Source organism: Sander vitreus, chromosome 7, assembly GCF_031162955.1.
Source record: "Sander vitreus isolate 19-12246 chromosome 7, sanVit1, whole genome shotgun sequence".
In the NCBI taxonomy this organism is placed as follows: Eukaryota; Metazoa; Chordata; class Actinopteri; order Perciformes; family Percidae; genus Sander; species Sander vitreus.
Window position 1 is genome coordinate 20,504,033 of NC_135861.1, and position 27,913 is coordinate 20,531,945.

A 27,913-nucleotide genomic window follows, 5' to 3' on the forward strand; every position below is an offset into this window, starting at 1 on the left:
AACTTTAGTCAACTCTAGAAGTCCGTTTACATAGCTAGCTACATCCATGGTTTAGAGGCTAAATTAAGTAAAATGACATAAGCTGTTAACAAACTAACCAAAGAGAGAAGTTATTGAATGAACGAGCAGGTAACCCGAGAGATAGCTTGTTGTTATTCACTGAAATTAGCTAGCTAACTTTTGAGATTACTACTGCGACATAACGTCCGCTTGTTCAGGGTCAAATGCAGCAAGACTAACGTTACCTTAGCTAACTATGTTAGGATAGCGTTACGTTCACTTACAACAGGTGTAACTTAGCCTCAAGTTATTTTCTGCTTCTGGTTGTTTTCAGTGGCTTGTTGCCAGAGATGGCTGCCTCTCCCGGAGTTGTCAAAGCCACAGCATTGAAGGGTATGTCAAAGTTTCCAGTCCTGCCCCCGATTGAAGACACACAGGACCGGGGTGAGGTTGGACAGACCGCTGCAGCAGAGGAGAAAGCGGAGAAGATAACGGTTCGCAAGAAACTGTTGAGGCACAGAAGGAGTAAAGTGCAACAAGAGCAACTCCATATGATATTGTATGTTTTCTGCTCAGCTGTGGTAGCTTTTTTTGTCAGTACCTCAACGATAGCCACCACAGCTATAAGAGAATGATCCCAGCAGTTAATCATTATGTAGGCCATTTAGTTTCCTGCAATGTGACAGATTGTTGACTGCATTATTACAGGGTGTCTAAAGCAATGGAGGCTTACAGACAGAACAAAGAGAGGGGAGCAGTGTGCAGCCAGTCACCAGAACCAGAGTTTCCACCTTCTGTATGACAATTATCTACCCATGCACACATTTTAATTTTCATTTATATACAGATATTGCACAATATAATGTGGTATATTTCAATACTTCCTTTACAGATGCTAAGTGAGGAGCGGAAGCGCAGGGTAAGACTTCTTTTTTTTGTATTGAGTTTGACATGTGAAGAGACTAAACCCTACTTATGTCACGTCTCTCCTATTTTATTTTGGTCCCACTTGCAGATGAACTACATGTTCCTGAAGCGATGTGTTGAGAACCGCCCGTTCACTCCAATCCAGCAAGAGTGGTTGGACTCCATTGTTGTCCGAGTCTCTCCTAAATTTAAAGAGGGACCTGAGACACAAAAACTACTACAGGAGCTCTGCAAGGAAGTCAGCGACGACTTCCACAATGTGATTGTCAAGCACACAGGTATTGACAATTATTTGTGTATGTATGTCTATGCTGTCAGAGTAGATGTACAGTAGTCTTCAGGTAAACCGCGTCATAATGTGTCATATTCACTCCCTTTAGTGGACACAGTACTAAAGAATCCACAGAAAGAAGAACCTGTCTCTGACAAACAGACAGCTACCCAACCAAAGTGAGTGTCTAATGTACACAAATGATTTATCAACAATAACTAAATAGTGTACTAGTTGGACTATTTAAAACGCCCTTCTGTAAGTTACATTTCCAATCTTTTGCAGAATTCTTGATTTCTCCCAATCTTGGCATGATAGCTTTATCAGAAGCCGCAAAATAATGAAAACAAATTTGCACATTCTTCATCCGGTAATGCAAACTGTCTTGGATATTGGCTACATGACATTTTCTCCACTGGTGCTGGTTGATCTTTCAGTATGCAGGTAAGGAAAGACACCATGAATTCAACATGGCGCTCCTAAAATAAGCACATAACTTAAATATTGCACATGAAGATTTGCTGAAGTTGCTTTTTGTTTAATTTTGGCTTCTGACGCTTCAGGGCTTCAGGATCTGTGGACTGTAAGAGCCTACAGAACAAAATGGCTGTGGAGTGTAAGAGGACAGAAGATCGTATCATGAATACCTGGTTTCCCAAAGTCATCCACTTATTAACAAGTAAAGAAACACTGAAGGGAGTTAAAGAGGAGAAACTGGATTCCTTTTACGACTGCGCGTCCACCCTAATCTCCAATCAGGTGAGATAATGCTGACTTGATTTTGGCCTTGTATGTATGTATGTCCCTTGATTACAAATTTAAACTCTTTCCTTTGTCAATTCCCAGTTAAAATCCGTGCTTCAGACAAGTGTCGAGGAGTTTGTCAATCTGTTTGATCCAAGCAATCGCCGCTGCTTGCCGCTCTTTCGTATGGCCTTAACATTTGATGATGAAAAGATGGAAATTTATCCCACCTTACAAGATCTGGAAGCTGCTGTTTTGGGGATTCTTAATGCCATCACAAACACACTGCAGGTGAAGCAATTTAAAGGAAAATTACCACTTTATGTCACATTTTGCATGTAGTAATGTAACATTAATATTGAGCTAGTATTGATATCTATGACATTGATCCACAGAAAGTACAGACGGTCCAATCATGGCTGACAGAAGCCATATCTTCATTTGTAGATGCCAAGGTGGCTGATCACATCCTTGCTTGGGCTCAGGTCACCGTAAAGGCCGCTGTGTGCAAGAATCTAGAGGAACCTGACAAACATTTCCAGAACTATGGTGACAATTTGTGATCCAATTTCCACTCATCACTCCATTGATTTTAATTCCATTTCTTGCTGACTTTTCTGCTTTATTTTGCAGTTGACAACTATGACTGGCTAGTCAATGGAACTGCACAGGCTAGAGTGGAGAAGTTCATGGAAGAGGAGCACTCTTTTGATGAGTACACTAAGGTAACAAATCATAAAGTTGAATTCATGATACATATATTATAGAGCTATTAGTGCCTTGTGTTCAGGTTTTCTGATGACTGTCGATGTGTAATCTCGCTGCTTTTTAAAGCAAGTGGAGGAGTTTCGTGTTCTGTCAAAGGAGATTATTAGCCTCCCAGCAAAAGCCCACTTCTCGATGGTCCATCTGGACTGTGAAGAGCTGAAACAGGGGCTGGCATACAAAGCAGACAACTATGCTCAAATACTTCTGAAGAAACTGATCACCAGCCACCGTGAGCAAAATCTACAGTGAGTCATTTTTTTGTAACATTCTTTAACAAAACTGCCCGTCTGTGTTTAAAATGCTCACATATTTCTCACAATCCTTTTTGTGTCTGTTCAAAGGATCTGCTCTGAATTTGAAACCATCAGAGAGAACGTTTTGAAAGTACCAGCGAGTACAGAGGACATGACTGAGATCACTGATCACATTAATTTCACTAAGACAAAGGGTATTGCAGAACTTCATGAAAAAATAAAGGTGAATAACCTGATGATTGGTTGTATCTGTTGCATCTTACAACAACATATTGATTTCAGTTGTCTTATATCAGTTCTAACAGCATTTACTACCACATTGCGTTCTAACAGGAAGCTTACTGTAGACTGATCTACCTCCTGGATGTCCACATCATTGAGCCAGAGCACCTGGAGCTTAATTCCACTGTCTTTCTCTGGCCGCAGAAAATCCTCCATGTCTTTGAGCTCAGTCAAGAGGTAATGCGTTTGTGTCTGCTGACAACAGTTTATCATGGTTGTTTCTTAAGGCTGACCTGATTCTGGACAGCTATGTCATTTTCCAGGTAATGCAGAAGGCCAAGCAGAAAGGGGAGGGGGATCTGATTGCTAAAAGAGAACGATTAATGATACAGCTGGAAAAGTTGGGTCGCAGGATAGAGGAGTTCCCACATTGCTCTGAGCTGGATAGGATGCAGCAGGTACAGTGCCATTAGCACTTTCATATAACCTTGAAGAAATAGCTCCCACATTTTGGGAAATTCATGTATTTGCTTTCTCGCTGAGAGTAAGATAAGAAGATTGCTGGGAAGAGACAACCCAAGAGTGGTATCGATCTTCTCTTTTAACTCTCGGCAAGAAAGTGAATCAGTGGATTTCACAAAATGTTCACAAAACTATTTCTTTAAACAAACTTGAACCTGAAATAACTTTATAGTCATGTTAAAATATGCCTTAACATTCCTTGTCACTGTCAGTATCCGAATTGTACAAAAGATTAATGTGTGGTGTAACAGCAATACAATTACATCAAGTGGAAAATAATGGTCTTGTCATTACTTTTTGGGCAGTATATGACAGATGTCAGAACAGTTCAGAAGCTTCTCCAGGAGGCTGAGGAGGCGATCGTCTTCATTAACAAGGAAGAGGTCTTTTACGAATGGGACCAAACATGTTACCCAGAACTTGAGGTCATCAAAGACAGTATTGAACCATATCAGAAGCTGTTTGGACTTGTGCTGAAGTGGCAGCGCACAGAAAACAGGTCTGATTTCCGTTTGATGTCCTGTTGTGTTTTCATTAAAACATTGCCCCTGATAACCTTCTTATTGTTATTATCTTCTTCGAGGATAGATGGATGGACGGTTCCTTCCAGGGCCTAGATGGGGAGAGCATGGAAGTAAAAGTGGATGAGTTCTTTAGGGAGATCTTCAAGACGCTCAAGTTTTTCCAACAGAAGCAGAATAAGGCGGGGCAAGAGAAGGAGAAGATTGCTGGGAAGAGACAACCCAGTGAGGATGATCCAAAGAAGCTGGAAAGCCCCACAGTACTTTTGTGCTCCACTGTGATGCAGCAGATCAAGGAGTTCAAGGTATTGTATGTAACTGTCATTTCAAAGGGGCTTACTAATGAAATTGTATAGCAAGTGAAGTCTTGATTGTTAATGCTAAACCAAACGTGGAATGTGTTTGTGTCAACAGGATCATATCCCTGTCGTGTCCATCTTGTGTAATCCAGGCATTAGAGCTCGCCACTGGAACCAGATGTCAGATATTGTGGGGTATGACCTCACTCCTGACTCTGGTACTACACTACGCAAAGTTCTCAAGCTAAACCTGGCTCCGTACCTGCAACAGTTTGAGTCTCTGAGTGCTGCTGCTAGTAAAGTGAGAACTCCTGAAATCTTTTGTTTACTTCTACAGCGTTTGATAAAACCTTAACACTAAACCGATATGCTGAATGCTATATACCCCCACTATGTGTTTGTACAGGAGTTTTCCCTGGAGAAGGCTATGCAAACCATGATGCATATTTGGGATGGTATTTCTTTCCACCATCAACCTTACAGGGAGACTGGAGTGTCCATCCTAACTGCCTTGGATGAGATTCAGACGATGCTAGATGACCAGATTGTGAAGACTCAGACTATGAGGGGCTCACCGTTCATCAAACCTTTTGAAAAGGAGATCAAGGTTAACTTCAAGTTTGATAGAGTTTATTCATCTAATGGTAATGAGTAAATGCTCAATTTGCCTGGGAGTTTTTACCACATGGGAGTAATTTTAACTTTGCCGTCACCAAATCCTGCAGAGATTTAAAGGGGAACTATGCAGTTTTTTTTAGCTTAATTTACCTTAACAGCTTCGGAGTCTCCCATGGTTATGACTTTTTTCAGGTTGAACAGTGGTCGTCGTGCTAACGCCTAGCGCCCGTGAGCGAAAAAACCACCCTTGCAATGTTCGGCCGGCGAGCCGCCAGCCTCAGCATCAGGAAGGATCGCGTGATATCAGGTCTCGCGATGAATCGAATTGCTTCACGGCACTGCACACATACGCCCATTCAGGAACGGGCTAACAAAGTAGCGATGGAGTTTTTCACACTATCGTCATGGCTCAGCCAGCTAAAAGGAAGCAGAAAGCTAGGAAAGCATTGTCGGAGGAACAGAGAAAGAGGAAACGGCAGACTGACCGAGCGAGGAGTCAGACACAAGTAAACATAGGAGCTGCCAAATATCTATTCCGAAGCTGTAGGGGGAGCTCTATAGAGAAACCTGCGAGCAAAAAGGGAGAAAACAGCGAAGAAATGGCCAAAACTGCATAGCACCAAACTTTAACGGTTTGTTCTGTGACCTCAGGTTTGGGAGGAGCGTCTGCTTCGTATCCAGGAAACCATAGATGAATGGCTGAAGGTGCAGGCCCAGTGGCTTTATCTGGAGCCCATCTTCTCTTCTCAGGACATCATGCAGCAGATTCCGGAAGAGGGACGACTTTTCCAAACTGTTGACAAAAACTGGAAAGAGGTCATGAGGCACTGCGTTAAGGACCCTAAGGTAGTTGTTGAAAAAAAGTTTATGTTGGACACATTCTTCTGGAAAAAAAAAGAAACTCAGAAAGATGAACTGTTTTGTGTTTACTGACGATTTACAATCGCAGATTCTGCAAGCAACCTCGCTTCCTGGTTTGCTAGAGAAACTGCAAGATTCTAACATCCTCCTGGAAAGCATCATGAAAGGACTGAATGCCTATTTGGAGAAGAAGCGTCTCTTTTTTCCACGGTAAACAAAAAGATTTTGCAGTGTTTCTTTTGTCCAATTCTTTGTTGTTATCACCGATTTTGGAACTCACTACCAATGCTGCCTCCAGGTTCTTCTTCTTGTCCAATGATGAAATGCTGGAGATTCTGTCTGAGACCAAGGACCCACTGCGAGTGCAGCCCCATCTGAAGAAGTGCTTTGAGGGTATTTCCAAACTGGACTTTCTACCCAATCTGGATATCCAGGCAAGGCAGTCACACATATTGTTATAGTTACATCATGACACCATAGTTGATTAACTTTCATTAAAATTACTATATGTAACTTTCAGTTTGTGTTGATTTCAGCGGCCCCTTTGGACAAAAGCGGTAGTGTTTTTACCACGCTTGCTGTCGTAAAGGACTAGGAGTTAGCGATACGGGGAGGTCATATAGTTGCGATGAATGTTTTGCTCAGACGGATAATAATTCATTTACAATAAGAGAGTACGTTATAGATGCATTGTTGCATTTCAAGTGTTGCATGGGTAACTTGGCCTACTTTGGATGTATCGTAAGCTAAACCGGTTAACGTTTTTTTCATTCATTCAAACCTTTATTTAACCAGGATAAAAAAACTCCTTTAGCTTACAAATCTCTTTTACAAGAGTGTCCTGGCAAGTGGCAGCAGCGTGGTTTCAAATAAATACAAAGACAATAACAAGTAAAAACATAGACACACTTTCACTCATCATATTCAAACAACAATGTCATCATAAAGAAAAATCTGGGTCCTAAATCAATTTAAAAACAATGACAGACAGACTGCCTTTCTGCAAGATCCTTTAAAAAGCCTTTAAAAGAATAAAAAGAGACCAACTCCTTCAACTGTAGTTCATTCTGAAGCTGATTCCATGCAGATGGTGCTGCAAAATTAAAAGCCTTTTTACCAAAGTCAGTGCGGGCTTTAGGGACTGACAATAAAAACAGATCTTGTGAACGCAAGTGATATGTCCCTGCAGACCTCGGGAGGATGTAAGCGTTCAGATAAGGAGGAAGTAGTCCTAATACTGCTTTATAAATAAAAAGATGCCAGTGCATCCAACGCCTGATTGAGAGGGAGAACCACTTGACCCGAGAGTACAGCAAACAGTGATGAGTATGAGATTTTAAGTTTGTGATGAATCTTAAGGCTCCATGAAACACCGTGTCCAAAGCATGAAGACACTGGTTATCACTGTGTCATAAGCCAAAGCATTAAGAGTTAGTTGTAGCAACCAACATAATAATAACTTAGATTTATATAGCACATTTCATGAAACCCACGGACGCTTTACACAGGTAGAGGGGGACAAGTGAAAAGAAAATAGTAGGCCAATGTTCAGATACCACACCAACACAAACATGGACTTAAAGGAATAAAACGTCCACGCTAAATGGAAGGGGGACGTAATTTAATGTAGGCTACTGACGTACAACCACATCGCTTAATCTAAAGTTATTTTATGAATGAAATGGATATATTACATACCTGAGGGCCAATTTGGGGATGTTTTGGAATAATTTACTATCACGTAATTGTCTCCATCTGTTGAAAGCCCGACCGAGATTGACTTGGTTTCGCCAGTCGTCTTTAACTTTCAGCTTTTAATTGTTCTTCGTTTTAATTTCCTTTTTTGCTGTGATGGTCATGCCCCAGTATCAGCCAGAACTACAACAGATAACTTCTAAAATAAAATAAAAATACAATTAGGCCTACATAAAGACATCTCCTGCTACCTTTTACCTGCATACTCACTAACACTTTTTTTTTTCGGTGTTCAGCCGAAATCTGTGACCCTTCAGAATGTGTTCTCTGTAGCGCCGTCTACCTGCTGTACGTCTTTTTGTGACTTTGCGGAAAAAATCGGACCCGGGGAGAGGCATTAATAAAAACTATATAAAAATAGCGTTATTTTCACTGTTAGTCTCGTTTGCTGTTACAGGTCATTTATGATCATCAGATGGAACATTAAACAGTTTCAGAAACATTTAAAAGTTACACACAGTCACTTTAAATTGCATTTTGTTCTCGCCTAGGCCATGTATAGTAGTGAGGGGGAGCGTGTTCAGCTAATCCAGCTCATCTCCACGTCTGAAGCCAAAGGAGCTGTGGAGAAGTGGCTGGTCCAGGTGGAGGATGGGATGCTTCGCAGTGTCAGAGATGTAGTAGCCAGGTCCAGATTGGTGAGATCACTGTTCATATACCTTAAAATAATACACAGTACTGTGATTTGTTAACTCTAATACCATCATGTTGTGTATGGATCATATTTTGCTTCTGAGGTTCCCCTTATGGGTGAACATAAATGTGAGTGTGGTTGTACTGACAGGCCTACGCTGAGACTGCACGCAGACAGTGGGTCAAGGAGTGGCCAGGGCAGGTAGTGCTCTGCACCTCGCAGATTTTCTGGACCTTGGAGGTTCATGAAGCCATCAGAGCTGGAGCTGATGTAGGTTTTCACACCCTTTTCTCAGAAAATGTTTTTGAAATACTACTAATTATACCTTAACTAATGAAAATGATGATTTGTATTTCTGAATATGACAAGATTAAGTTGTGGAGATTCCTAGTTAAAATTAAAACTTAATTTACCATTAAAATAAAAATCATTCCAGTCTAATAATAATGTTGTACACATTAATGGATTTTGATATATATAGAGGTACAAAGCAGTGATGTGTCTCACTCCTAACCAACTAACCTGAAATGTTAATTTGATGAGCATGACCCCATAACAGTATCACCTTGGGTGAAAAAAAATACCTAAAATAATAATTGGGCTTTTGTTCGCTGCAGGGTTTAAAAAACTACTATCAGCAACTTAAGAATCAGCTGAATGACATTGTGGAGCTGGTGAGAGGGAAACTGCCCAAACAAACACGGACCACTCTGGGAGCGCTGGTCACTATCGATGTCCATGCAAGGGATGTGGTCATGGAGCTTATTGAAAAAAGTAGGTCATGGCACAGAATGCAGAGTGTACTGGATTGTAATGGAAACATACTTGAAAAACAAAAAAATAAATGCTTGTTTTTAACAGGTGTATCAAATGAAACAGACTTTCAATGGCTAGCCCAGCTTCGTTACTACTGGAGCAATGACAATGTTCGTGTTCGCATAATCAACTGTGATGTTAAGTACGCCTATGAGTACCTGGGGAACTCACCACGTCTGGTCATCACTCCACTGACTGACAGATGCTACAGAACACTGGTAAAATATCTGACAAATAGCCTACTTAAACATGAATCCTTTATATTGGAATAATGCTGAGTGATCAGATATTTTACCATTCAATTTCAAAGCTCTCCCTCCGTTTTAGATCGGGGCTTTCTACCTGAATTTGGGTGGTGCGCCTGAGGGTCCAGCTGGAACAGGAAAGACAGAAACCACCAAAGATCTAGCCAAAGCTCTAGCTGTACAGTGTGTGGTCTTCAACTGTTCTGACGGACTGGATTACCTCGCTATGGGCAAAGTAACACGTGCAGGGACTTTTGGATTTATATTCTTAATTCTAATGGCAAATGTATAATGTATATATAATGTTTTTACCCTCTCTTTTGTCTTTTGGTGCAATTTCTCATAGTTTTTTAAGGGTCTGGCTTCATCTGGTGCGTGGGCATGCTTTGATGAGTTCAACCGTATTGAGCTGGAGGTGCTGTCTGTAGTGGCCCAGCAGGTTCTCTGCATCCAGAGGGCTGTCGAGCTGAAGTTGGAATACTTTGACTTTGAAGGGACCATGCTCAAACTCAATCCCAACTGCTTTGTGTCCATTACAATGAACCCTGGCTACGCAGGACGCTCAGAACTCCCAGACAACCTCAAGGTCTTTAATCAGAGAATAAATATTTTATCAGGCATTGTGGGTTGGCACTGTCAGTTCCAAAAAATATTGGCTGTACTACTTCTACTCTGCATTATTGATTATATTAATCTACATTATTTGACCCCAGCTCTTCATCAAATTATACACTGTAATGAATCAATGGTGCTTCTACACCCCTTCCGTATTACGTGACATGATAGAAAGAAGTGTGTGACTGTCCAACATTGCCAGTAACACGTTACCTAATTTTCTTTCTTAATTTCTCCGTGCAGGTGTTGTTCCGAACAGTGGCCATGATGGTCCCCAACTATGCATTGATAGCAGAGATCTCTCTGTATTCATATGGCTTCCTCAATGCCAAACCATTGTCAGTAAAGATTGTGATGACCTACAGGCTCTGTTCCGAGCAGCTCTCCTCCCAGTTCCATTATGATTACGGCATGAGGGCCGTCAAAGCTGTACTTGTGGCTGCAGGAAACCTCAAGCTCAAGTATCCTAATGAGAATGAGGATATACTGGTATTTGTGCTGAAATGAATGCATTTGCTAAATTAGCCTGTACTGTATGCCCCATTTGTGAACTTTGAATTGGTTTGCAGTTTTTGACCATTTTATTTTTTTCCACATGTTGTAATGTCCAGCTCCTGAGGTCCATAAAGGATGTTAATGAGCCCAAGTTTCTCGCCCATGATATTCCGTTGTTCAATGGAATCACCAGTGATTTGTTCCCAGGCATCTCCCTTCCTGAGCCCGACTATAAGGTCAGATATATTGAACCAGTTGCTTATTCTTTTGTCCTAAATCAGGGGTGTCAAACTCAACTTTACTAAGGGCCACATTGGAAAAGGAGAATCGCATCAAGGGCCAGATATGTAGAGTTTATTTTCATGCTTTTATTTCGAAAAAAGTCAAATATCTTTGACTGTATTAGTCCATATCTCATATAGTCTTCTCACTTACAGTTTGGTCCACATAAAGCCCTTAAAAAGGCAGCAAATAGTTCCTTAGAAATCTTAGAATTTAGCAAATCAAGCAAAACAAAGATTACATTTTAAAAGTCGACTCACACCAACCTGTTTCCCAGCTTTAATTTCGAAAACTCTCTGCTTCTGTGGGATTTTCTGGGAGTCTCAAAGTCGGCAAATCTACCAAATTCTGCTCGTGTGTCGTGTTGTCGTTTGAAAAACAGTTTCCTGTCTTTTTGTTTTGGTGCACAAATAGGCGGGCCAACATTTATTGTGAACCTAAATTGATATGCGGGCCTGATCAAAACCTGCCAGGGGCCGGGTTTGGCCCGCGGGCCTTGAGTTTGACACGTGTCCTAAATAGAACCATACCCGTGTATTTATTAATAGTCATGTATATTATAATCAGTGTTTTTTTTCCTATCCTTCCTTTTGCAGCTGTTTCTGGAAGCTGCTGAAGAATGCTGTAAAAATCAAAATGTACAGCCAACACAGGTCTTCTTACAGAAGATGATCCAGACATATGAGATGATGATAGTCAGGCATGGGTATGTTGTTATTACGTATATTATGATATCCTGTTGAGCATGTTTCCAGTTATACAGTATTCCATACGACTGGGGCATGGACTAAAGGGAATATTTGATATTGCATGAAGATTTTTTTGTGTGTCAGTTTCATGCTAGTGGGAGAGTCTTTTGCCGGGAAGACCAAAGTGCTACATGTTCTAGCTGACACACTGACTCTCATGAATGAGAGAGGGTACGGTGAGGAGGAGAAGATCATCTACATGACGTTGAACCCAAAGTCCATCACCATGGGACAGCTCTTTGGACAGTTTGACCTAGTTTCCCATGAGGTAGATCTCGGTGCCTTAGATCCTCTAGTATAAATACAAGATCTGTGTATTTACAATATTGGTGTAGATCAAGGACAAAAGGTGGCCCTTTCTTTCTCTTAGTCTTTTTTTTTTTAACCTTTTCGTCATTATTAGTGGACAGATGGGATTGTGGCGAACACATTTCGTGACTTTGCATCGACCGACACCCCAGACCGTAAATGGGTGGTGTTTGATGGTCCCATAGACACACTGTGGATTGAGAGCATGAACACTGTGCTGGATGACAACAAAAAGGTACATAATAATACAAAGTAAAAAATACATTTGACATGTATTTGTTTTTCACATACTTGAGTAAGATCTTTTTTGCTTTTCTCTTCCACAGTTGTGCCTTATGAGTGGTGAGATCATCCAGATGTCCAATCAGATGAGTTTGATTTTTGAAGCAATGGATCTATCGCAGGCCTCTGTGAGTTAGATGTTTGGAGTTAAATGTATTATTTGATTATTCTGTCTTAAAATTTAACAATTGTTAGTCACCATTTTGCAATAGTGAAACTTTAATAATTCGCCAACGTGCTTGTTAAGATGTTGCACCAATGGAAATGAACAATGCACCTAGCTTGATGGACAGAATGTAATCAGATGTTATAAAAAAGGTCTTTTTTGGTTTTGGTTATTTTCTTTCACTGCAGCCTGCCACAGTCAGTCGATGTGGAATGATCTACATGGAACCGTCTCAGTTGGGCTGGAAGCCCTTAGTGATCTCCTGGATGAACAATCTTCCTGATGCCCTGCAGAGCGCGGACAACTGCTCCCTGCTACTAGAGCTCTTCCACTGGCTCCTGCCGCCTGCCTTCAGGATGCTGCGTAAACACTGCAGAGTAAGTGGCCCCAGGCCTCAGAACAACCCAGACACAAATATCTGTACAACATTTATAAGTCTATGTTTACACAGACAGTTTTGTCATGCTGCATTATGGTTTTGCTTACAGGAAGTTGTTTCCACTAGCAACAGTAACACCGTGGTGTCCTTGTGTCGACTGTTTGAGATGCTGCTCACTGAACCTGTAAAAATGAGTCCTGGGGATAAAAATATTCGCACCTGGATCATGGTAAAAGGACTGAATCATTTGCCATTTTGTCTTGCTTTGGAACGGCTCCTTGTAAACATTTGCACATCTGTTTCAGTGTTTTTGTATTTGTATTTCCATGTCAGTTAAATGTATTTTTGTTTGACACCTGCCCTTTTCTTCCTTTATTACTGCAGGCATCTTTTGCCTTCTCCCTGGTGTGGTCTATAGGTGGCAGCTGTAATGCAGACAGCAGAGAGAAGTTTAGTGACTTCTTTAGGATGACTGTGTCAGGAAAGACAGAAGAACATCCTGTCCCTGCCACTGTGGCCAAATGGGAGTGTCCAATGGATGATAAAGGGCTGGTGTATGACTATTTCTATGAGGTATTGTGTAATTACATCACTCACAGGTGTTATATATTTTCTTTAAATCAGTAAATCATACTGTCATCTCTTGAACAGTTTAAAGGAAAAGGCCGCTGGGTTCACTGGAATGATACCATCAAGAATGTAAACCTGGGGGACAAAAACACCAAAGTGCAAGAGATCATTGTTCCCACCATAGATACAGTTCGCTATACCTACCTCATGGACCTCTGCATCAGATACGGAGTGTTAGTATTCTCAGTATTTCTGTTTGACTTTTACATGTGCTATATACTGTATACTGGGTTCTTAGAGTATTTCTCATTTTATTTCACCCTGGATTTATTAGGGGTCCAAGCCCGAGGGTTGGGAACCGCGGTTGCGACTCGCGCCGCGGAGGCTTGGACCCCGTCATAACTGCTTGCAGTTCTAGTTTACATTGAATTTTACAAAATTATTTATTTTTACAAAACCTTACCTCTTTTTCTCTGCTTAGGCCTGTCCTGTTTGTTGGTCCTACTGGCACTGGGAAGTCAGTGTATGTGAAGGAGCAGTTGATGAACAATCTGGACAAAGACAGCTATCTACCCTTCTTTATCAATTTTTCAGCTCGCACAAGCGCCAACCAAACTCAGGTCAGCAGTTAGGAAACAAGTATAAACGAATGTCCTTGCAGAATTTTTGGGATTGTTAGAAAACATTTTATTAGAAGTAAACAGTTAAACAGACAAAAAAATGGTAAATGTTTAATTCTTAATTAATTTGGTGACTGTATTTATTGCATCTTCCAGAATATCATCATGTCCAGGTTAGATAAGAGAAGAAAGGGAGTGTTCGGGCCACCCATGGGAAAGAAGTGTGTCATCTTTGTAGATGACGTAAACATGCCTGCACTGGAACAGTTTGGAGCACAGCCTCCTGTGGAGCTTCTTCGACAATATATAGACCATGGAAACTGGTATGAACCATCCACTATTAGATGCCAATTTCATATCAAAAGAAGAGAATGATAATAAAGGAAGAGGACTAAATGTACTGCATTAGAGAAGCATAAGAATTGTCCAGTAAACTGTTATGCTCTGGCAGGTATGACCTGAAGGATACTTCCAGGATCTCTCTTGTCGACCTCCAGCTCGTCTCAGCTATGGGCCCTCCTGGTGGTGGGAGGAATGCTGTGACATCCCGCTTCCTGCGGCACTTCAACATTTTTAGCATCAATGCCTTCAGTGACGACACCATGGTTCGCATCTTCTCCAGCCTGGTGGCCTTTTATCTCAAAAACAATGCATTCCCATCTGAATATTTCACTGTTGGCAACCAAATAGTCACAGCTACAATGGAAGTGAGTCCCCCCCACAAAAGCACACAATGATATCACATGAACTGTTCAATTAGATAGATAAGTATGTTGCTCATGTGTAAAAGGCTCTTATCAACCATATCTTGTTTTTTTCCCAATGCTTTAGTACTTTTCTTATTTGCATTTAATTCCCAAAGGTGTATAAGAAAGCCATGGAGAACCTGCTTCCAACTCCAGCCAAGTCTCATTACACCTTCAACCTGCGGGACTTCTCTCGCGTTATTCAAGGCTGCCTGCTGCTGAAGAAGGACTCTCTGGAGAACAAACGCACTATGATACGCTTGTTTGTCCATGAGGTCTTCCGCGTCTACTATGACCGTCTGGTGGATGACAAAGATCGAGCATGGCTCTACCAGCTGATGACCAGCATCCTCAAAGATCACTTCAACGAGTCCTTTGATCAGGTGTTTGATCCCCTGAAACAAGGCAGTAGAGTAAGTTGAGAATCAGTTATATTTGCTGCAGTGCAGTGGTGGAATGTAACTAAGTGCATTTACTCTAGTACTGTACTAAAGTACAAATTTGAGATACTTGTACTTGTCTTTTCTTTTCATGCCACGTTCTACTTCTCCTCCGCTATATTTCAGAGGGAAGTATTGTACTTTTTACTCCACTTCATTAATCTGACAGCTTTAGTTACTAGTTAAAAACGCATCCAGTTTATAAAATATGAGGTTTTATTATGAATTAAACTACTCAACAATATACAGGTCTATGTATAGGATGTGAGGATTTTGAGTACTTTTACTTTTAATACTTTTTAGTACATTTTCCTGATGGTACTTACATACTTTTACTTAAGTAACATTTTCAATGCAGGACTTTTACAGTGTGGTATTAGTACTCTTACTTACTTTACTACGGAGCCACAGTGCCACTGCAAAATAGTCTCGGGAAGGAACTTGTTTTGGTGGAACATGTGTACGTTCAAAGGTTGTTTTAGTCGTGCAACAGAAAACTCAGATTGGACAGATAGTCTAGCTAGCTGTCTGGATTTACCCTGCAGAGATCTGAGAAAAGGTTATTGTCCTCATAAATCCACCGGAGTTTAAAATTACGACACAAAGAAGGTAACGGACATCCGGCCGAAAAGAGTGACATCCGGCGGAATTTCCGGCGGCAACGGAGCAATCCGTCCTTTGCTAATACAAAGTGCATATGAAACAAAGAGTAACATTTGTATGTTTTAATTTGTGGCAAACGTTTTCTTCCTTTCTCAGCTGGTTGAGGAAGACATGAGGAATCTTCTGTTTGGTGACTACATGAACCCTGACCTGGAGGATGATGAGCGCTTGTATGCTGAGGTGCCCTCAATGGAAAGCTTTTCTCAAGTGGTGGAGTCATGTCTTAATGAATACAACCAGATGCATAAGAACCGAATGAACCTTGTCATCTTCCGGTAAACAGCTTTGGTATTACAAAAATATTTGTCTTATCCTATTTAGTATTAAATCTTCAAATCTCATTATAAAGAAATAGAAGATATACGATTTTTAGAATAAACATACGATCAAATGACTTGACATTTTGTGCAGGAAGGTAATGAAATTTAGTTTTTTATAACTCTGACTATTTGCATGGAAACTTGATTAACTGAGAAAAAAAATATGTCTGCATTATGTAGCTATGTCTTGGAGCATCTGTCACGAATCAGTCGAGTGTTAAAGCAGCCAGGAGGAAATGCCCTACTAGTGGGAGTGGGAGGCAGTGGACGCCAGTCCATCACCCGTCTGGCCACATCCATGGCCCACATGACCATGTTCCAGCCTGAGATATCTAAGAGCTATGGCATCACTGAGTGGAGAGACGACCTTAAGGTCAGCTTTATAGTCTGGGACAGACCTCTGTGTCCTTTAATTCTAATTTTAGTTTTCATACCTTTTTGATCTCTGCTTGGGGTTCTTTTGCATTTCGGTGACTGACGATTTTACCAAAACCCTGTCCCCCTGCTTTGTATTATACTCTATATATTATACTTTAGATGCTGCTGAAAAATGCTGGGGTGAAAGGTCAGAAGACGGTGTTCTTGCTTACTGACGCTCAGATCAAAGATGAGGCTTTTCTGGAAGACGTGGACAGCGTCCTGAACACAGGGGAGGTGCCCAATCTGTTTGCCATAGACGAGAAGCAGGAGATCATGGAGGTAGGCTGTCACAAACTCTATGTGTACCCTTATAGAGCAATGTATACCTTGTAAAGACCTTATGTTTAATGTCACTCTTACTTCGTCTCTCTTCCTCCAGACAGTACGTCCCATTGCCCAGGCTGGTAACAAGAATTTGGAGTTGAGTCCTTTGACTCTGTTCGCCTTCTTCGTGGCACGCTGTAAAGAGAACCTGCATGTTGTTGTGGCCTTCAGTCCTATTGGAGATGCCTTCCGAAATCGCCTGCGCCAGTTTCCCTCTCTTATCAACTGTTGCACCATTGACTGGTTCCAGGTACTGTATAGGCATTAGGAGTGGCATGATCGGGTGTACCAAAGAGTTTCTAATAAGGGAAGAAGTTCCACTCTCTCGTTACTTCCAGCTTCTGAACTGGTTGCAGTTCCACCAGAGTTCCATATAGGGGGTGCTCACAGGCCAGTGCAGAATGAATGGGACTCTATGGAGCTATACCCCTCAAAATCCACTTTTCTCAGGATATCATTTTTTGTCTAGTAATTTGAATGTTGCATTCGAAAGGGGAGGCTAAGAAAATACACACTGCTGGGTGTTAGATTTTTTTAAAGTGGCTTTTTTGTTCTAAAAAGCCTTTTAAAATGTCAGTGACGTCATACACATATACGGCCAGGGATACTGCTTTACTGCAAGCTCTGAGTCGCTTCGTTTGTTCTCTCGAAGCATCGACAACACAGCTGACAGGTTAGGCTCTCCCTGTTAATACACGTGCTAGAAAGAGGTTTGCTAATGTTTTAAAGACCACGCCGAAATATTCACTCTGACATTCTGGTTCTGCTTTGGATGCCGTCAAGCGGGATCTCCGATCGTAATCAGTCCCTCACTGACCAATCAGCATTCATTAGCAGAATGCTAGCGTGTTATGGTCAACAACGACTCAACCTGTAAGAAATCGAAAGGACACAAGTACTCGTTCATTCAACTTTCGATCTATAATCCATGTTGAACTTGCAAAAACTACAATCAAATCTGAGATTTCTCAACGATAATCAGGCGAAAGAGACAAATTTAGCCGTCTAGCTCCATAGAGTCCCATTCATTTAGCACTGGACCGCGATCACCCCCAGTGGAACTCTGGTGGAACTGCAACCAAAGTAGGTACAATGGGGCTGAATAGGGAGTGGAACGGCTTTCCGTAGATGGGCTTTGCTTGTACTTTGTATTTTGTCTTTAGTCAAATATATTGCATTATATGACAGACACAGACAAACTGTCTATGTATGTATCTGTGTGTCAGTCAGTCAGACAGTTAGTTAGTGATCAAAAGACAGAAAAATTAGACATTTGTTAGCTAATAGACACTCAACAGTGTCAGCAGTCTGTCTTTGCATGCTCTTATCTTTCTTCCTATCCTCACTGTGCTTTATTCTTTCTGCCCTGACAGCCATGGCCAGAGGAGGCTCTTGAGCGAGTAGCCAACTCCTTCCTGGAGTCACTGGAGATGAGTGAAAATGAGAGGCAAATGGTTATACCCATCTGCAAAACATTCCATACGTCAGCCAAACAGCTCTCACAGAAGTACGATATGTGGTTACTTTTAACTTGTATATTCAAAGGTAAAGTACATAAGTCCTTAAATACACTGTTGTTTTCATTGCAGATTCCTCTCTGAGCTAGGTCGCCATAATTATGTGACACCCACATCCTACCTGGAGCTGATTGCAGCTTTCCGTCTGCTGCTCACTCAGAAAAGAGACACTGTCATGAAAGCAAAACAGAGGTATACCAATGGTCTGGATAAACTAGCCTTCGCTGAATCTCAGGTATATGCAGCACCATTTTTTTTAAGCATTTTTTGTGTGTGTCGATTTTGTTTTATTACTAAATGTTTTTAGCTCATTTTACCAATGTTTCTCTGCAGGTTGGTGAGATGAAGAAGGAACTTGTAGACCTGCAGCCCAAACTGAAACAAGCAAAGATAGACAACAACAAAATGATGAAGGTGAATAGGTTTTACATCTTCTTCAGCATCGGCCTGGAGTATACATACCAGTATATGTAAATATAGTGAATGTAATTGCTTAATTGTGATGACTTTCAGGTGATCGAAGTGGAGTCTGTTGAGGTGGAAGCCAAAAGCAAAGTTGTGCGTGTTGATGAGGAGGCAGCAACTATAAAAGCCGATGCGGCTCAGGCTCTGAAGAACGAGTGTGAGAGTGACTTGGCTGAGGCCATCCCTGCCCTGGAGGCTGCTCTCTCAGCCTTGGACACTTTAAAGGTGAGCACCCTTCAACTGCACTGCTTCATTGGGCCAAGTTTAGCCACTCAGACCATTGCAGTTTCGACATGAGTAAGTTGAGCTGCCTGTTTCCTTTCAGCCCTCTGATGTCACAATTGTGAAGTCGATGAAAAATCCTCCTTCGGGGGTGAAGCTGGTGATGTCGGCTGTGTGTGTGATGAAGGATATAAAGCCAGATAAGATAGCTGACCCAGCTGGGACTGGAAAAAAGGTTGGACTGAGGGAAAAAAATATCTCATGAAGACATCACGATTGTCTTGCAACTTATTGTAGTAGTAATAATGAGTAACATGTTGTTTTTTTTTATTGTCTAGGTTTTAGACTATTGGGGTCCAAGCAAAAAGCTACTGGGTGACATGAACTTTTTACGAGATCTTAGAGAGTATGACAAGGACAATATTCCTGTGAGTGTCAGAAAAGCTACATTCTTAATTTATTATTTAAAAAAAGACACTTGTATTTTGATCTGACTAACTCCTCTACTCCTTCTTTGCAGGTCCCTGTGATGCAAAAAATTCGTAGTGAGTACATGACTAATCCTGACTTTGACCCCAGTATAGTGGCAAAGGCCTCCTCTGCAGCAGAGGGTCTGTGCAAGTGGATCAAAGCAATGGAGGTGTATGACAGGGTGGCAAAGGTGCAGTGTTTCTGGCTTTGCATTGACTTTTTTTCTCTTGATTTGTCCTGAATATACATGCATGTACGCTTCCACTTATTCTCTGAGCTCAACCACTCTCTTTGGTCTTAGGTCGTGGCTCCTAAGAAGGCCAATCTGGCCGAGGCGCAGGAGTCCCTGGCTGCTACCATGGCGCTGCTGGACCGGAAGCGAGCTGAGCTAAAGGAGGTCGAGGACCGTTTGGCTGCCCTTCAGAAAACCTTCGAGGAGAAGACAGAGGAGAAGGCCCAGCTGGAGATCCAGGTGGATTTGTGTGCCAGGAAGTTAGAGAGGGCTGAGAAGCTCATTGGTGGTCTGGGCGGAGAGAAGACCAGGTCAGCATGAAGCACAAAAATACTGTTGTTTTTTATTTACTGCAAAAAAAGGGTCATTGATTGAATTCATTTCTGTCTTTAGATGGTCTAAGGCAGCAGATGACCTGCAGAACACGTATGACAACCTGACTGGAGATGTTCTCATCTCTGCTGGTGTCATCGCCTACCTGGGGGCCTTCACTGCTGGCTTCAGACAGGACTGTACCAAGTCATGGACCAAACTCTGCCAAGTAACAAACCCCCCAGTTCTTTATTCAGACTTTTTTTGGTTGGTTTCTTTGAAATATTTCATTGTTTATTATCTTTCTTTTCACCTATCTTGATATCTCTAGTCTAAGAACATTCCATCAGCAGATGACTTCTCTCTCAGTAAGACTCTGGGAGATCCCATTAAGATCAGGGCTTGGAACATTGCAGGCCTTCCCAGTGACTCTTTCTCCATTGACAATGGTGTCATTGTCAGTAATTCACGTAGATGGTGAGTCTGTATCGCTAAAGAATTGTTTTGAAGTTAAATCTCTTGCTACTTTAAAATGTGTCTCATGCCTAATGTTTGTGTTATTGTAGGCCATTGATGATTGACCCTCAGGGTCAGGCCAATAAGTGGGTGAAGAATTCAGAGAAAGACAACAACCTGAGTGTAATCAAGCTAACAGACGGAGACTATATGAGAACTTTGGAGAACTGTATTCAATTTGGAACACCCTTACTGCTGGAAAATGTTGGAGAGGAGCTGGACCCCTCACTGGAACCACTGCTGCTCAAACAAACCTTCAAACAAGGTGCTGTGTGAATGTGAGATGGCTGCCAATGGGGCAATTGAGATTTGAATTTAAAAATGTGAAAATTCGAACTTCAGTAATGTTTTGTTTTACTTACTGTAGGAGGTATGGATTGCATCAGGCTGGGGGAGAGTGTGATTGAGTATTCCTGCGATTTCCGTTTCTACATCACCACTAAGCTGAGGAACCCGCACTACCTGCCAGAACTGGCCACCAAGGTGTCCCTGCTTAATTTCATGATAACTCCAGAGGGCTTGGAGGACCAGCTGCTGGGGATTGTGGTTGCCAAGGAGAGGTAGCGCTCATAAAATGGTCACATTGTTATACAACTTAAATACTTCGCATCCCTTCTTTGGAGCATTGTTTCTGCTTTATCTGCTCTACAGGCCAGAACTGGAAGAGGAGAGAAATGCCCTAATCTTGCAGTCAGCTGCCAATAAGAGACAACTTAAGGAAATTGAGGACAAAATCCTGGAGACACTGCAGTCCTCTAAGGGAAATATCCTGGAGGATGAGAGTGCCATTGAAATTCTAGACTCTGCAAAGATCATGTCCAATGAGATTAGCAAGAAACAGCAGGTGTGGACATTGCACAGCTAAGTCTTAAATGTTCTGTTTAGAAAATGAGACCCGTATTTTGAATATGACCAGTCTCATTATTGGTTATCTAACTTTCTGCTGTTTACGTATTTCCCAGATTGCAGAGAAGACGGAGATTAAGATAGCAGAGTCTAGAGAGGGTTACAGAGCCATTGCAAAGCATTCTTCCATCCTGTTCTTCAGCATTGCTGATCTAACCAACATAGACCCTATGTACCAGTACTCGCTCAGCTGGTTTGTCAACCTCTACATCAACTCTATACAAGACAGGTGATGCACATGAAATGTATTCTTTAGTGTCCCAAAAAAGTAATACATTGAGACTTTATGACTGTACCAGCCATTCAGAAAACATTATTCTTCATCTGTTGTACATAAACACAAGGTTAAATATAACAGGATTCACACATTTAACAAAGATGAAGCTTATTACAGTAACTCACTTGGTTTCTATTTGGATGTCAGGCTCAGTTCTTGTCTCAGGCAGACTTGCTAATGGGTTCTAACTTTAACCATTTTCACACAAAAAAGTGCAATCAGTAAACCACACAGAAGACGTGCGTGTAAGCAAAGTTATTCCTATACAGCAGCTGCAACTGAGAGGAATCCAAAGTACTTACTTGTGTTGCTGCAGATGTGCTCTGCGCACACAAAAAATATGCAAAGAGTTGATCTGTGTTCATCTGAAACTTCGTATGTTTTGTCTTTTATTCATCAGTAATAAGTCCAAGGTCCTAGAGAGGAGGCTTCGATTCCTGATCGATCACTTCACCTATAACCTGTACTGTAACGTCTGCCGCTCTCTGTTTGAGAAGGACAAACTCCTCTTTTCCTTCCTCCTTTGCTCCAATCTGCTCCTGTAAGTGTTAAAGCTTGTGGGTGATGATGGTCAAATTAATTAGATTGTTAGAATTTGATTTCAGCTTTCAACCACATGCTCAGATGAAGATATACTATGTGAACTTGATTTCATGCTATTCTCTTCTATTTCCACTCAGAGCGAAAGAGGAGATTGAATACTCTGACTTCATGTTCTTTCTGACCGGAGGAGTGGGCCTGCAGAACACCGTTGCTAACCCTAACCCCAGCTGGCTACAGGACAAGAGCTGGGATGAGACCTGCAGAGCCAGTGAACTGCCTGGCTTACAAGGAATAAAGTAAGAAGCATCACTTGACTTGTGTCAACAACTACATTGTCCTGTTAGTCATAAGTTCCTTATGACTAATGGAGTGAATCTATGTTATTTATTCCACAGAGACGCTTTCATCAAAGGCCCAGAAGACTTTAAATCTATTTATGACAGCAAAGATCCAAGCAACACTCCTCTGCCTGCTCCATGGTGTGAACAACTCAATGACCTGCAGAAGATGATCATTGTTCGCTGTCTCAGGCCTGATAAGATAGTTCCAGCTGTGATTAAATATGTGACTGGCAGACTCGGGAAGAAATTTGTCCAGCCCCCTCCCTTTGACCTGAGTAAGAGTTACCTGGACTCCAACTCCACCATTCCACTTGTATTTGTTCTGTCTCCAGGAGCTGATCCCATGGCTAGTAAGTCCCTGCAGTACCAGTGGTTAACTGTCAAGATTCCATATAATGCTTCCCCTGAAAATCATGAGAAATAACAACATCCCTCCACAGGCTTACTGAAGTTTGCCAGTGACAAGGACATGAGTGGTGCCAAGTTCCAGTCCATCTCTCTGGGGCAGGGCCAGGGACCCATCGCTGCCAAAATGATATCCACAGCCATGCAGGATGGGACGTGGGTGTGTTTGCAAAATTGTCACCTGGCCGTTTCCTGGATGTCCACCTTAGAGAAAATCTGTGAGGACTTCAGCCCTGCAACATGCCACCCAGACTTCCGCCTTTGGCTCACAAGCTACCCTTCATCCAAGGTAAAGCTCAATGCATTTCATTCGGCACAGTGTGCGTACATTACCAATTTTAAGCAGCAAGACAGAGATGTATTCTGTTATAGTCCTAAAAAAAAAAAAACATGCTTTCTGATATCAGTTTCCAGTGACGATCCTGCAGAACGGGGTGAAAATGACAAACGAGCCTCCTACAGGACTCCGACTCAACCTGCTACAGTCTTACTTGTCAGATCCTGTTTGTGACTCAAACTTCTTCAATAACTGCCCAGATAAGGAGTTGGTGAGTTGTCGCATACAAAATGTATGCAACAAGAATTCTCATTTATTTATTTAAATAGGTCTATATGAAGGACATTCTCTGACTCGTGGATTCCTCCACCAGATCTGGGAGAAGCTCCTGTTTGGACTGTGCTTCTTCCATGCTCTGGTTCAGGAGAGGAAGAAGTTTGGTCCACTGGGCTGGAATATTCCCTATGGCTTCAATGAGTCAGACTTACGTATAAGCATCAGACAGCTACAGGTATTCATTCAGTTTCAGTGGCCACGTTTCAACAAGAAGTTTCAAGAATCTAAAAAGGCATTTCATTTGTTTTCCTTTTTTAGCTGTTTGTGAATGAATATGATGAGGTGCCCTTCGAGGCCATAACTTACCTGACCGGGCAGTGTAACTATGGCGGCCGTGTGACAGATGACTGGGATAGGCGGCTCCTGATGACAGTCTTGGCTGACTTCTACAACAAGGACATCATTGAGAAACCTCGCTACCCTTTCTCACCTAGCGGTGAATACTTTGCCCCACCTAAATCTGTCTATGATGACTACATTGCATTTATTAAGGTAAAGCCACTTCAGATATAACACACATGAAGAAAATAAATATGTGTATATATATATTTTTGTTTTTCTCCATAATGACTTCCAACTGAGTAGCAATATCTTTGTTGTGTTCTTTGTTGTAGGAGCTTCCTTTCAGCCAGCATCCAGAGGTGTTTGGGATGCATGAAAATGTAGACATCTCAAAAGATCTCCAGCAGACAAAGCTGATGTTTGATTCACTGTTACTCACCCAGGGTGGAGGAGCTAAGGGAGGGGCTAGCTCTGGGAGTGACAAAGCGCTGTACGACATAGCAAATGACATCCTTACTAAGGTATAAACTAATCAAACCTCTTCATTTGGCAATTTTAGGTATGTTTAATTTTTTGGTAGGACAAACACATGGCACCAGTGAAGGTGTAGCTTTCCAATAAAGTGCACATTTCTGTTGGTGTTTCCTTTACCTTGATTGCAATGTACATGCCCTCAGTTATATATTTTTACTAACAGATTTGCTTATTTCCCCCCCAGCTTCCAGCTAATTTTGACACAGAAGCTGCTCTCCTGAAGTTCCCAGTGCTCTACGAGGAGAGTATGAACACTGTGCTCGTTCAAGAGATGGAGCGCTACAACACGTATGGACAAACAGCTCGGTGGAGACCTTTAGGACATACAGCGCAGCATCACCGATATGACTTGACTGTTTTTCTCTCTCTCTCTCTCTCTCTCTCTCTCTCTCTCTCTCTCTCTCTCTCTCTCTCTCTCTTTCTCTCTCTCTCAGACTGTGTGGTACGATCCGTGTGAGTCTGCAGAACCTGTTGAAGGCCATTAAGGGTTTGGTGGTGATGGATGCAGAGCTGGAGGCAGTTGCAAGCAGTTTGATAGTCGGAAAGGTTCCAGAGAAATGGGCCAAGCGCTCTTACCCCAGCCTGAAGCCTTTGGGCAGCTACATTACTGACTTTATCTCAAGGCTCAAATTTTTGCAGGTGAAACTGCTTTATAAAGATCATTTAGATGAACAGGAGATATGACTGATTATATGGGAGCTTTGTTGACTTTGTTACTCCACTTATAGTTTCACCTTTATTCTGTGTGCCTGTAGGATTGGTACAACACCAGTAAACCCAACGTGTTCTGGCTGTCCGGCTTCTTCTTCACCCAGGCTTTCCTAACTGGGGCAATGCAGAACTACGCCAGGAAATACCACGTCCCCATTGACCTGCTAGTCTTTGATTTTCAGGTCAAAAGATACACACTTTGTTATCTCTCTGTCTCCACCTCAAAGATCTTCTCATAGCCCTAAAAGTATACTGATCTGTGGGTTTCTTTTCATGATTTTATCTTACAGGTTCTTACTATTGATGAGTCGGACACATCGCCTGAGGATGGTGTTTACGTTAATGGAATGTTTCTGGATGGAGCTCGATGGGACAAAGAAAGGTAGATGTTCTTAGTAGTGTTATTTAAAACAATAATAAAAAATAATTAAATATATAAATAAATAAAAAATAATAATAATGGAATATCATTGTGATAGTGAAGTGCAAGGAGACTTGATAAGCCTTAACTATTGTTTGTCTGTTTATCAGTGGAGTTCTGGCCGAGCAGCACCCTAAAGTCCTATTTGATGTGGTGCCAATCATCTGGATAAAACCCAGTTAGTAAATTACCATAATTTGTACACTGCCAGATGTATGACAAATAATATGCATGGCATTCACGTTTTAAGGTGTCTATTTCAAACCCATTATTTGTAAACTTACAACTGTTTTTCCCTCTCCATTTTCCTGATTCTCTGCTTCGTCTCTTTGCTTCCTTCTCTCCCACACAGCTGAAAAGAAGAGCATCGATCAGGCTCAGAAGCTGTATGTCTGCCCTCTCTACAAGACCAGTGAGAGGAAGGGAACCCTCTCTACCACAGGCCACTCCACCAATTTTGTCATTTCCATGGTGTTGCCCACTAGCAAGCGCCCTCAACACTGGATCAAGCGTGGCGTGGCCATGCTCTGCCAGCTTGATGACTGAAATCAGACAACAAACTGTTTAAGACTCAAGCACTTTACTGTGACACTTTAAACACTATGATGCCTTTTTTTGATTTTCTGTACCTTCATAATGCAAAATTAAACATAGCATATGTTTGTGACCAACTGGGGAGTATGTGTTAAAATTATAGATAGATCATATTTGTGGATAGCTACGGAAAGGTAAATGGAGTACAGATCAAATGCCCTTGTAGTTCCGTTGCTACTTCAAAGTAGAAAGCTAGACGGTTTGCTGACATAATTTTCTCCCAATAATGAAACTGAAAAACACTTAAGTTTACGTGGAAGTAACAAAATGAGCATCAGATGCACTGTGACGTTTCAATAGAAAAGGATGACAACATATTCTTTCAATATCTTTCAATCCAAAGCAAATCCTGAAGTGATTCCAAAAGAAGCAAAAAATAGTTTGCATTGGAGTTTTTATTACATTTTACAAACCATAGAAACATATAGCATGCAATGTTTATTGTACATTTAGGCCTACAGTACATACTCTTCCTAGTGTACAGCAACTCTTATTCAGTTACTAATTTAAGCACTCCACTTATGCCTTTGTGAGTTTTTATACCAGTTCACAAGAATCCTTTCCTGGCATTGAGCTGGGTTACTGTGTAACTTTGCTTGTTAAACACATTTGCAGTCATATACTGTAACAGTAATGTGGCTACAAGACAAATGTAAAAATAGAAAATCTAAAATTAAAAAGAGATGGCTTGTAATGAGAACCAGGAAAACTATTAACTAGCAACTTTGTTAAACTACAGTAGCGCTGCTATAAAAAACTCCACCCTTCCTGCATGTTAGGGCTGTTCTTTTTTTTATGCCACTTGCCTGTCTGTCACCTGCCTGTGCCTTGGTTCCTCACTGTGAGCTGCTACTGTCTACTGTAATACCTCACAAGCTATTAATGTGTAGGCTATCATCTGCTGCACTGTCTTTGTTTTACAGGCTTTGCTGTGTTCCAGCACACAAAACAGTACAGCAAAAATATGGGTAAAAAAACAACTTTTCTTGTCAACTTGATACATGCCATATGAAAATGCATACTTACAGTAAGTCATGCATATGTAAATAAGGGCCTGTTGTGTTTTTTAAACAATGGCCTCTTTGTTATGAGAGAATTTGCATATGAGCTGAATGGTGGCAGTTGTTGCTCAGCGGGTCAAAGCTAGGTGCTGGGTCTGAAGACCCCGTGATCTGATATTTATAGCAGGAGAGATAAAAATAGTTGCAGTACATGTGTGCATACTGAGGAGCCTGCTGGCTCTACTGTTGTAAAAGCCACCGAAGGGGCACAGCGATTTGACTGAAGGTAAACACCAGACAATAAATAAATAATGCCTTGAGAAAAAAAACTAGGTTGATTAGTGTGGGGTTTAGTGTATACTTGTTGAACTTCATGATTTGTAGCTGTTTAATTTCCATATGTTGTTAAATTTCCAGGTCATTTAATAGCACTTGTTATACTGTAAACAAATGTTTTCGTGTGGCCTAAGTTATCTAGGACATTTCTTTGCTACTTGAATTTTAATATTTAAGAAATGCTCACAGCAATCATTTGTGTGGTGGGAGGTTTTTGCCACACTGAGAAAGAAATACTGTAAACTCTCTGCAGGAGTACGGCTCTCACATGGCCTGTAAAGGTAAGAGCTATCGGCAAAAAAGTAGGACAAAGTAGGACTTCTCATTGGAATCATTAGGTGCAAAATCTTGAATTCATTTTAGTGTCACTAAACTCA

General features: G+C 41.5%; 1 protein-coding gene across 1 annotated transcript; it reads left to right on the plus strand.

Annotated features, from left to right (window-relative positions):
- The first annotated feature begins 339 nt into the window (after positions 1-339).
- Positions 340-26,240, plus strand: dnah12 (dynein, axonemal, heavy chain 12). Its single transcript, XM_078255221.1, has 73 exons — positions 340-559; positions 709-796; positions 893-919; positions 1,016-1,205; positions 1,308-1,377; positions 1,484-1,642; positions 1,762-1,957; positions 2,045-2,233; positions 2,338-2,491; positions 2,576-2,667; positions 2,777-2,955; positions 3,052-3,187; positions 3,298-3,423; positions 3,510-3,644; positions 4,014-4,207; positions 4,297-4,534; positions 4,644-4,829; positions 4,935-5,135; positions 5,798-5,992; positions 6,096-6,217; positions 6,306-6,441; positions 8,254-8,400; positions 8,547-8,666; positions 9,014-9,170; positions 9,258-9,430; positions 9,540-9,692; positions 9,804-10,043; positions 10,316-10,561; positions 10,684-10,803; positions 11,446-11,555; positions 11,683-11,866; positions 12,002-12,142; positions 12,234-12,317; positions 12,544-12,732; positions 12,844-12,963; positions 13,119-13,307; positions 13,386-13,537; positions 13,786-13,924; positions 14,081-14,247; positions 14,376-14,631; positions 14,787-15,083; positions 15,870-16,048; positions 16,274-16,466; positions 16,631-16,792; positions 16,893-17,087; positions 18,211-18,344; positions 18,427-18,589; positions 18,688-18,768; positions 18,868-19,044; positions 19,145-19,276; positions 19,380-19,469; positions 19,562-19,702; positions 19,814-20,055; positions 20,138-20,285; positions 20,388-20,533; positions 20,623-20,837; positions 20,940-21,132; positions 21,224-21,416; positions 21,535-21,707; positions 22,156-22,296; positions 22,436-22,594; positions 22,694-22,989; positions 23,080-23,333; positions 23,452-23,592; positions 23,695-23,832; positions 23,916-24,149; positions 24,272-24,460; positions 24,658-24,761; positions 24,908-25,112; positions 25,229-25,366; positions 25,475-25,566; positions 25,716-25,783; positions 25,958-26,240. Exons 1-73 carry the CDS (start codon positions 351-353, stop codon positions 26,149-26,151), a joined length of 11,916 nt encoding a protein of 3,971 aa, XP_078111347.1. The 5' UTR covers positions 340-350; the 3' UTR covers positions 26,152-26,240.
- Positions 26,241-27,913: the final 1,673 nt, after the last annotated feature.

Bases quoted from the DNA above. Each gene is read 5' to 3' on its own strand.
- dnah12 (XM_078255221.1), top strand. From the start codon at position 351: ATGGCTGCCTCTCCCGGAGTTGTCAAAGCCACAGCATTGAAGGGTATG. The intron at 9,693-9,803 runs GTAACACGTGCA...AATTTCTCATAG, and splicing joins ATTACCTCGCTATGGGCAAA to TTTTTTAAGGGTCTGGCTTC. The intron at 22,297-22,435 runs GTAAGTGTTAAA...ATTTCCACTCAG, and splicing joins CTTTGCTCCAATCTGCTCCT to AGCGAAAGAGGAGATTGAAT.